The following is an 11,825-nucleotide window of genomic DNA, read 5'->3' as shown; positions in this document are numbered from 1 at the left end:
GCCCTCAATAAAGCTAGGATTCAGAAGTGGAGCCATTCATTTTATCTTGCATGTTAGTTCTTTGCAAAAATTCTCTAGCCTTCATTAAGTTTAAAATCTAATGAAGCATGAAATGAGAACATGTTTTATTTAATTGCTGGGTTCAATCTCTGGGGAAACAACTAACTTTTATTCTATGTAGTAATTCTCAGATTGCAGCCCTAACTGAATTTTTTCACATCCTGAAAACTTCCAAACTTCTTGTAACTTACCCCTAATTACAGGACTGCAGCTTAAGTGTATAAGATTAAACACCATAAAAAGCTGCAAGACGCTCTTTTAAGGGAAGAGGAAACTGGTCAGAGAAACGCCTCCAATTTTCATCCCCAACCTGATTTTTAAATCCATGAAGGATCTGCAAAGAGTAAAAAATGGTTAGTTAGCTCATCAATAATAAAAGGTATTTTATCTGTTTTAAAGCAGTTATTCTCAAGTGTGTTGGATTCTACACCACTGCCTAGCTTGGCTAAAAGCACCTCCTAGTAAACTTTGCTTTCAGAAGTTTAGAATCCAGAAGTATCCTAGTAACAGATGTACTCTGAATAATTTTTTTTTATCACACTTATGAAAAACAAATACAAAAAGCACAGAATTCATGCAAGGGATAAAATTTTTATGTCATATTAAACTTTTTCAAATGGGAAATATACAAAGCTTTGGGTTCATGGCTGTAACTGTATTTCATTTATTTTCATAGTGAGTGAGTCAAATGTGTAACAGCATTTTATTTATTTTGTTATACTGACTACCGACTGAAGTTAAAAAAAATAAATAAGGGGGCACAAGAAAGCAAAGAACTATACAAACTTAATCCCTGGGGAGGCCTAATCTCAGTCAGCTATCCTGGAAAATATATGTTATTTTATGATACATAAGTGGGGTAATGGAACAATACGAATTAGTGGCACAACTTGGGAAATTATTTTCAAAGTGCACGCTCTACTGAACACAAAGTCACTGCTTTATCCTAAGAAAAGATCAGGCAAACTTCTTTGCCAAGAAAAACGGTTATCCACCATCTTACTAATATTGATTTGAAGAGCCTACGTAGCATATAAATAATAATAATTAAAAAAACCTTTCAATGAAGATTTTAACAGTCTCAAAATGATGCATATAGTTTAGTTACCTTACAGAACATGTCTCTGAGATCATCTTTTGGGCTAATCCATGATGCAACAGCATCACAAAAAAATATAAAATCCTGTAATAAGAAATATCTCTTAGATTAATGTTACATTTTTCAAAGAGAGCACAAAGATATACACAAGCCACAGGATTTATGTCATGCAAGAATCTTAGCAAAAAAAATGAATATATTTAAAATCGACTATAATCATAAGGAATTAAAATGATTACTTAATGGTTGGCCCTATCATCCCACCTTCAAGGAACTATCCCATTTATTGTTTCTATTGGAAATTTTAATACTGTTTTATTTTTACATCACAAAACTCTAGTCTAATATATGTTTAGCCATTAGCAATAGACTAAAAGCACCAAATCAACACCCATTTAAATAAAAACAAACCTTCATTTATGGAATTTAAGTTAAAGAACTATATAAATTTATTAATTGTATAGTTCTAACTGGCCAGGAAGTATTTTAAAGCCAGCTGAGTATAAACCACATAAGCTTGACCTGAAGTATGGAATTAATAGATCTAAATTCCAAAACCCATCTTTAGACAGAAACTTAAATGAAATGACCAAAAGTCAGAAGAAAAATTAATTATGCAGTTAAAAAAAAAAACCTCATCCCAACCCAATCAAAACCCAACAAATCCTACTCTTAGACACTTACTTTAAAAGATAATCAAGTTATTCTGACTCTGAGAACAAGGTGACAACATGTGTATATTTTAAGTTATTTCATAAAAATATTTTTTCAATCTTAAACATCATACTGAAATATCAATAACTCAATATAGAACATTCAAGATACTGATGTTTTATCATGTTAACTACTTTAAATGAAAAATTTACTGTAAGTATATATACAAAAACTTTTATTTAACAGCAAATAAAATGCCACTTGTTTAAAGTTCATGGTTTATTCAAATTATGATTTCTATTTTCCAAATACTAAATGTGGTGATAAAAATTTAAATATGCCTGTTGTTGTTGCGTGGTTATGTGCCCTGGAGTTGGACCCAACTCATAGTGACCCCTCTTTGAGTTTCGGAGGCGGTGTCACTATGGAAGTAGACTGTCCAACCTTCCTTCCAAGGAGTGGTTGGTAGGTTTGAACTGCCAGCCTTCTGGTTATCAGTCAAGTGCCTTAGGCACTATGCTACCAGAGCTCCTTGCCTAACATTTGTATTAAAACATTTTAAAAATAAAACTAAGACATTTTCTTTTAACCACTATTCAAATGAAGTATGTCAATGCAAGTTAAAAGTACAAATTTATACTAATAAGTTGGAGTGATTTCATGATCAAGTATTACTGTTTTAAATGTTAATTTAATAAGAAAAACAATACTAAAACCCAGGTTGGAAGATGCTCTCCTTTAAGATGGCATGTTATGTAAAATACTACAACCACACATGGAAGATGACACAAAATTCTTAAGTATTGGAAAACTGGAACGATCAGAATATTTTGCAATTAGGGAATTATTCTCAAGGTATACTTATATCTAGTTCTAAAACATAAATTTATATTTTTAATCATAAAATTTTTGCTAGTCACTCTAGAAGGCCCTCCATGTGCCCTATTCCAATCTTATCTCTATTCCCCCAAAGGAACTACTACCTCAATTTTTATAACAATCACTTCTTTGTATTTATTTCTCTGTAGTTTCAACACTCAAGTGTACATCTCTAGATAACCAAATTTAGTTTTGTATTTTCACACACTTTTTAACTGATTTGATATGTCTTAAATCTCTCGGAATCTACAGTTTTTCCCTGCATTCCTTTATCTTCCTTACAATTAATCAGCTGAGAAATCCAGTCTTAATCCTCTAATCTACTATTGACTATCTTTTTACCTGACAAAGATTTAGAAAATAAAAAGAGGTACTATCATGAAGAGATTTAATATACATCAAATGTATAACCTGTATTTCATTATCTGAAAAATTACAATACATATAAAATTCCTCAAACCAAATTCACTGCCGTGGAGTCGATTTGACTCATAGAGACCCCTTAGGTTTCTGAGGCGGTAGCCCTACAGCATTTTACAGTTGAAGTCACAGTACTTCCTCCTTTATTCAGAACATTAAAAGTTAAAAACAAATTCTTGTGAACATCTTACTTGGATTACTCCACTGGGATTCACACTGATCATGGTACAAATCCCACGGAATGCTGAATCTTTTTCCTCATTGTCTCTTATGTTTCTCAGAGAGGTACACCTATGAAATTATAGAATTGAGTTTAGTATTGAAGTAAAAAGCAGTTTAAATCATAATACCAATGGACAGTATTTAATGGAATAAATATAAATAATGGTTATATGCAAAGAGGTTTCAGAAAGTTTAAGTTACTCATACTTCCAGTATGTTAGGCCCATCTAATCGTCATTATAGTGGAAAAAGTGAAATTCACTTTGCCTTAGTAACAGATTGCATCTGTGAAGAGGACAACTGATTCACATCTATTTAAATTACAGCATGATTTGAGCCATGAGTAAATCAGCAAATAAATTTTTAAAACTATATAATTTGTATTCCATTAAACACTAAAAATGACTCGAAAGATTATCAACTGAAAGAAGCAGAACATAGAATATATTGCCACAATATAAATTATTATACAACTTATGGTGTAGATGTTTAACTTTTACAACGACAAGCAAATAAGATTTTTGTACATAACAAGTTTAAACTGTATTTTTAAATGCAATCCAAGTTTTCAAATTAATTCTAAAAAAGAAAGGTAATGCAGAAACCTAAATTTTTAGAGTAATTGCATGCATCTTTATTTTTCTGGTGGATATTTAAATGCTTTTTATGTATAATCAAGCTTTTTAACACAGCAAGCATGTGACAATCTTATCCCATGCATCAATTAGTCGTTAGCCACAACATAAAATAAATATACATGACGGTGCTACTAAAAAACCTCACAAACCTGATAGGACAAGATTAGTCACATGGTTGGCAATGATTAAGGATTGTGATTTTTGTAACCAACTGAAAATATATCTAAAAGTGAGATAGAAAGAGAAAGAAAGAGTGAAGAAAAATGAATTAAAAAAAAAGATTGAATAATACACACCAGGGTCTTATAAACTGCTGTAGCATGGGGGCCACCTCTTGAGGACAAACGTAACCAAGACGACCAATTGTTATTGCTAAGGTAACGCAATCACGGTTATACACCACCAAACGCCAACCAAGACATGAGCAAATGAGGGGGAAGGAGAAAAAATAAAGAAAAAACAACAAATAACTCAGAAACAGAAACCAACAGAATTTGTGTATGATAATAAACATAAGATTTCACCAGTGCTGTTTATTACCACCCCCTAAAATAAGGGGCAGCAACATATATGGCATACTCTTGGAAAAAGAAAAACAAAAGGAATTAAAAAAACTTTGAAGATTGAGAGAACACCAAAAACCATGATAAATTGCTTCTCTCGCCAAATTAAGTGCCAAAATATTGTTAGTAAAAAGGCGAGTAATTAAATGAATGGATTTAGAGAATCTTCATTCAAAACCAGTCAAATTTCAGAATTTAGTAATAGTAAGTTTTTCTCCAAGAAATATCAGTAAATGTGATTAAATTTCTGGTCTAATCAAATATACTTCTTTGTAGTTAAAACAGTTACTCTCATTTTCCTACATCTCTTCTTTTAAGTGACTGCCATTCTTTGAAAATTATCCAGTAATTTGATCTAAAGTTTGGTAATTTTTTTTCTTTTGTTGGTATTTCCAAAACAAACCAGTGGACCATTTGTAACCTGATACAAAAATCAACTGTCAAATCTTATGTGTTATGGTACCCACTGAATGAATGAATTGGAAAATGTGCTATGTCAAGTCCTATTCCAATACATCCCTGTGATGATGATGATAGTAATTCAGATAATATTCCAGTAATTATAAATCATATTTCACATAACAACTCTAAAAAAGGAAATTTAGGCAGTCCACTGAAATGAGATGTGATATGTGGACTAAAGGAAATAATAAATACTCCATTTTGCTATAAAAAGGCATAGCACAAAATGATAAAACATTATACTGTTACATGCTAATATTTTATTTTTAAAAATTTTAAAGTGGGAATTAATCAAACAAGTATATTCACCATCAAAATTCAGGAAGTCAAACTTACAAAGAGCTAAAACAAATGCAACTCAGAACTGCATTCTGCAATTCAAAGGTACATACATATAAATACATTTATACACACGAGAAAAAAATACAAACAGAAAACAAACCATGAGGTGCTTTAATGGTGTTCTCTCAAAAACTTACAGGTTAACCTTTCATAAAAAAAGGGTGGGGGGTAAAGAAAAATGTTTAAGGATTACTTGAAGCAAACTACACAGATAATACTAAAATCCAGCGGAATCATATGAAGCAAGAGAAAGAAAACCTATGCTCAAAGACACAAACTATGCAACAAACATTCTCATTAAACAGGCAAGTATGAACAATCCAATGAAACATGCGATAAAGCAGATGATGTCCATTTAAAAAGTTCAGTGTAGGATATACTAATTGGGAAAAAAGCAGTAACTGAATACTAAGGAACTGGCTTTATGAGATTTTAACATAATAGTCATTAAGTTGTTGATATTTATAGATATTAGGTAGCAACAATGATTTTATTTTAATAATTAAAAATAAAAGAAAAATACTCTTTTGGGTAAGAAATAAGGGAAACAATGTTATGAGGCCACTGATGATAAAAATAATACATCTCAATTGTATTTCTCTATCATTATCAATTCAATCCATCAACATACATGAAGGGCATTATCAACTATTTTACTATTTACTTAAAAATAATTATACTTAGAATGGAATTTTATAAATAAAGCCAATTAGTTAAAAGAAATCTATTTACCAGCTGATATCCCACAAGAAACTTTAATATACATTACATTCAACATTTATTTGCACTTATGCATTCACATTTAAAAATAAATAAGAAGTTTCTTTAAGTTCAACAATTTCATAATGGCAAGAGTTTCAAATCTGAATGTCATGTACAGGTACTGCATTCTAAAGAGATAAAAACCTGACAACATTTAATAAGAATCCTATGCATAGATTTTTATATTTTTCACCAAGAAAATCTAAATTCACTTTGTGAAATAAACAGTACCCATACAGCCAAACAGCCAGATAACTGTCTCATAATTAAAAGATTTCCTTCCATACCAATAAATGTATTCATTTTAAATCACATGAGGGTAAAATGAACTTTCCATAATTTAAAAATATCAAATTAAAACTTCCTTATTTAGGAAATCTTATTTTAATTTTTGCCAAGAAATTTTGGTAAGACCTTCATTAAATATGAAAAATCACTGGAATTATCTTCATTTATAAAGATAAACGAATGTGCTTAATTGAAAATAAAATTTATATCTTTTGTCATTATTATCACTAGGGAGGAGGGAAAGAAAAGGACTCAATCACCCCTAAAAGTGTTCTATAGTATGGAAGGTACTCTTTCATGTAATATAAACATGCTCTCTATAAATGCAGAAGAGAAACAAGCCTCCTAAATATCAATCTTATAGGTACTGCTAAAGTTTCCAATTTGAAAGAAATTACAGGATGAAATAAAAAATACATATGCCACACTATTAACCAACCAAGCACTAAACTGCAATCTATTTTTGGCCAAATTTTCACATATCAAAAATAAATTCATTTTTATTTCCCAGCTCTTACCACTTGAAACTATAAATTCTTCACATGTGCAAGGATATATATCTTTAGAGAAGTTATTCTTAATTAATTTTAAAAGCAAAACCATATGGTTCATAGTTAACTTAAGTAGAATCCATTTTACGGAATGTAAAAATACTGGCAAAGGAGAGAAAAGTGTTTTTTCAAAGTTCTGCAAGCTGGTTTAGGAATGTAGCTAATAAAACTATTTAATTACTGAGAATCTAAAATAGCTGTTAACAGTAAGCTGGGTTTTGAAAGCTAGCTTTGCTTTGGTTTCTCTACGCATGTTAATTTAAAATGAAAAGGCAACTAATTTTCTCTTCACCGTAACACATCAGTCATATGGTACCTGTATTCTCTAACAACGTCTTTGGTGTGTTGGGTCTGTTAATGATTTCTACAAGCTGGTGCAACACCATAGGGATATAAGGCTGCATCTCTATTCCTAGATCATTCCAAAAAGAGAAAACAAAGAAAAATTTCAATGTTAAATTATCAGTGTAAAATACTTTGCTATCCCTATTAATTGTGATATAAACTATATACAGTGCAATTAAATTTTAAAAAAGTAGTAAGTAAATATCATGAAAACTAAAAACATACTCTTAAGGGGGAAAAAAATAATCCTACCCATTTGAATGGAGATTTCTCCAATTGCCCATGTGGCATTGTTGCAAACTGAAATGAACTCTGGATTTAGGTTGGTTCCCAATATGGGCATGAAATCAGCTAGAGGAAAGAAAAACAAAGAAATTGAAATACTATGTAGTAAACTTCTCAACAGCAGTGTATCTTATATTATAGGAAATCTACTGGGTGAAACTGAAATCTAGGCAAGAAATAGTAAGTTTCACTATTAAATATTACAACATGAAATATTAAATTGTAACAAACAAAAACCAGGCAAATATATATTTAAAATATCTCTTAAAGACATGGGTAACATATGTCATAAGATATCGAAAGGTCAGGAGGCAACCAATATCCGGACACAGAACTTATTTTCATATGAAGCCAAACAAGGAAACATAAAGTGTTGGTAAGAATAATCTCTTCATCATACTGAGTAAATTCAAAATAAAAGCAGGGAAAAAACAAAACAAAACAAAAAAAAAAACCCGGAATGGAACAGAATTTTCTTTAAAGACAGTCTTCTAGAATTAAAAAAAATCAATACATATGGCTTTTAAAGGAACTTCTACTCTGGTGCTCAGATAGTGGTCTCTAAATATAATTTTCCATGGAAAGGAATGAGGGCTCTGAGAGAAATGTCCAATTACAATCGCAACCTAAGGGCAGAAAATATATAAAACAAAGCCTAGATTACCTTGTCATACTAATAGGACCCAGGAGTCAACTTGATTAAGCGCTCACTGTCAGTCAGAGGGTGTTTGGAGCATTATGTGTTCTTACTGACACTCAGAAAACAAAACAACTGAAACTCAGAAACCCAACAGACATCTTTGAAAGAGTCAGGAATCAATTAGTTATTTTAAAAACTGGTAAATAAAAGGAATGTTCTAATTATCCTACTTGCCTATATGATTAGTATCTTAGAGCACCTAATGATCATGATTCATAAAATAAAATAAAAAATGACAGGAGAAGATCCAAGATAGCAGGCTAGGCAGATATACCATCCCAATCCTTACAACAAAGAATCAAAAAATCAAGTGAAATGAATACAGGTGACAATCTTGGAACACAGCACTTCAAAAGAAAGCATAGAGAAGTAGCTCAAATACCCACTAGAGAAAGAGAGAAAATGAAAACAGTGAACAAGAGGCATAGCATGGTGAATTGCCAACTGGCCTGGCACAGCATGGCCATTTTGAATTACTGCAAGCAGCATTCAAAATTGAGGAAGCAATCAGATTAATTTGCACTATGCGCCCAGGATTGCACCGATACCCAATCATGTGACTGGTTACCAGCATGAGGTCCTCTCTACCCCTACCTACCAAGTGGCTGGTCAAACCACTACCCACTGCCAGCACTATGCTACTGCTTTTTTATTTTATCTTAGTTCTTCCCTCACCCTCCTTTTTGTCTGATCCCATGGAGCAAGTGATCTGACTCCTGCCACCTCCATGGTCAGCAATGCCCAATTCTCCTCCTCAGTGTTTGGTGGTTAGTGCTTGTGTCCTTTATTTTCTTAGTTTTTCCTCCTCTCGTTTTTCCCACTCCCTTCATCTTTATTCTTTCATTCTAAGTAGTTGGAGTCAGCAAACTTACCAAATATTACATGCCACACCAACCATGCGGCACACTGCACAAGTTCTACCATCTACTCTATCACCGCTGGATCGATGACAGATGGTGGTTAACACCAATAATCCATCCTGCCTTCAGGTGATGATCTACATGATTAAAGATCAGAGACTCATCATGCCTACACTCATACCTGCTATCAACTCTATGTAGAGAAAGGTAACGAGTGCCCAGTGCTGCAAAACTAGCGACCAGAGTAGCACGCCTGTCCCACTGTCCAGATATGTTAAAACAAAACAAAAAAGCAGGGTGAAGCAAACCAATATACAATCAACAAATAAAAATTTATAAAATAATAAAACTGCCTTGGAGACTACAGCCAACTTCAAATCACACACACACAAAAACAGAAAAAGACGGTTCAAGAAGTGACTAAATACAGATGTGAAAATCATCCAGAGGGAGCAATGATATGGGATCTACTTGATAAAGAATTCAAAAGAATTATACTTTGGTCCCAACAACAGATTTTAAAAAAAAGATTAAGGAAACCAAAGACAAAAATAGAGGAAAACGCAGTCAAAATTTAGAATTCAGGAAAACAGAAGAAAAATAAACTGACAACATAAATGGAAAATTAGAAATCATACAAAAACACTAATGAGCAATCTGGAAGACTGAAATTTCAGGAATAGATAATGCATTGAAGGGCAAAGGAGATGTGAATCCATAGAAGACAGAATTAGTGAAACTGAGGAAAAATCCCAATACTAATCTATCAGAGGAAAAACCTGAAAATGAAAAAAACAAAAACTGAAGAAAGCCTAAGAATTAGATGAGACATCATCAAGAGAAATGACTTAATGTGTGATGAGAATTCTAAAAGAAGAGACAAAGAACTGAGAAATTTTTTGAAGATCTGTTGGAAGAAACTTTGCCTAATATCTGAAAGATGACAAGATATAAATTCAAGAGGTTCAATGAGTCCCAAATAGGACAGAGTCTGAATGAAAATCATTAAGACACATCATAAACTTTTCAAATACAAAGACAAAGAAAGAATCTTGAAAAAAATGAAAGTTACCTACAAAAGAGAACCAATAAGACTAAGCTCTAATTTCTTGGCAAAATCCACAGAGGCACGAAGGCAATGGGAAGACAAATACAAAATCCTAGAAAACAAACAAACTGCTAACCAGAAGGCTGGTGGCTCAAACCCATCAGCCACTCCTCTGAAGGAAGTCTGGGTAATCTACTTCCGTAGAGACACAGCCTCGGAAACCCAAGGAGGGGTTGCTATGAGTTGGAATAGACTTCACAGCGATGTGTTTTTTTTTTTTTTTCCCCTTGAACCAAGAATTATGTATCCAACAAAAGTGTCTGTCAAATGTTGTTTGTTGCCAGGTGCCGTTGAGTCAGCAGTGACCCATAACAATCCTATGAAAAACAAAATGTACCAGCCTCACAATCCTTCCTATGCCTGAGGCCATCACTGTAGCCACTGTGTCACTCCATCTCATTCAGGGCCTTCCCCTCTTTCACTGACTCTCCACTTTACCAAGCATGATATCCTTCTCCAGGAAATGGTCCCTTCTGACAACATGACCAAAGTAGGTGAGACTAAGTCTGGCCATTCTTGCTTCCAAGAAGCATTCTGGCTGTACTTCTTGCAGGATAGATCTGTTCGTTCTTCTGGCAGTCCATGGTACCATACCTTCAGTATTCTTGCAACACCACAATTCAAAAGCATCGATTCTTCTTTGGTCTTCCTTATTCATTGTTCAGCTATCACAAACAAATGAGGTGACTGAAAATACGATGGCTTCGGTTAGGCGCACCAGACATCTTTGCTCTTTAGCACTTTAAAGAGGTCTTCTGCAGAAGATTTACTCAGTGCAATATATCATCTGATTTTTTTCAATTCTTTTTATTGAAATATAATTTACGTACCATGAAATACACAAAACTCAAGTGACACAGGTCAATGTTTTTTTTTTTTGCAGTGTTCCCTCCCCATCCCTGGCAACCAACAAAAGCAAGTTCATCTCCATATATAAACCTTTCCTTGACCCTCCACAACAATGAACTAGTACTGTCTGTCTTGTGATTGGCTTATTTCACTCAGCATAATGTCCTCCCAAGTTCATCCATGTTATGTGGTGTTTTGCAGACTCTATGTTATTCTTTAGTGATGAACAGCATTCCATTCCATACATACACAGTGTGCATATACCACTGTTGTTCATCCATTTTTCCACTGATGGGCACATAGGTTGTTTCCATCTTTTTGCTATTGTAAGTAGTGCTGCAATCAACATGGGTGTGCATATATCTGTTCCTGTCCTGGCTCTCACCTCTCTAGGATATATCCCTATAATGGGATTGCTGGGTCAAATGGTATCTCCAATTCCATCTTTCTAAGGAATCGCCATACTGTTTTCCACAGTGGTTGTACCACTTCACAGTCCCACCACCAGCAGTGTATAAGAATCCCAATCTCTCCATATCCCTGTCAGCACTTGTTATTTTCTATCTCCCTGAACTTTGCTATCAGTGCTGGGGTGACATGGTATCTCATTATTGTTTTGATTTGCATCTGTCTAATGACCAATGAGGAGCTCTGGTAGCATAGTGCCTAAGGCACTTGACTGCTAACCAGAAGGCTGATGGGTTCAAACCCACCAGCCACTCCTCGGAAGGAAGATGG

The 11,825-nt window shown here is 33.4% G+C and overlaps 1 protein-coding gene across 1 annotated transcript in view; it reads right to left on the bottom strand.

Annotated features, from left to right (window-relative positions):
• Positions 1–286: 286 nt before the first annotated feature.
• Positions 287–11,825, bottom strand: part of TNPO1 (transportin 1) — a 72,562-nt gene continuing 61,023 nt past the window's right edge. Inside the window, exons 18-23 of the mRNA XM_007943329.2 lie at positions 7,538–7,636; positions 7,257–7,352; positions 4,269–4,344; positions 3,304–3,403; positions 1,169–1,243; positions 287–394 (exon numbers count right to left, since the gene is read on the bottom strand). Coding sequence (XP_007941520.1) covers positions 287–394; positions 1,169–1,243; positions 3,304–3,403; positions 4,269–4,344; positions 7,257–7,352; positions 7,538–7,636 — 554 coding nt within the window. The remainder of the gene's footprint in view (positions 395–1,168; positions 1,244–3,303; positions 3,404–4,268; positions 4,345–7,256; positions 7,353–7,537; positions 7,637–11,825) is intronic.

Source organism: Orycteropus afer, unplaced genomic scaffold (genome assembly GCF_000298275.1).
Source record: "Orycteropus afer afer isolate SDZICR_OR568_19922 unplaced genomic scaffold, OryAfe1.0 scaffold00104, whole genome shotgun sequence".
Classification (NCBI taxonomy): Eukaryota; Metazoa; Chordata; class Mammalia; order Tubulidentata; family Orycteropodidae; genus Orycteropus; species Orycteropus afer.
The sequence above is the reverse complement of the archived record's forward strand: the minus strand, read 5'-3'. Positions and strand labels throughout refer to the sequence as shown.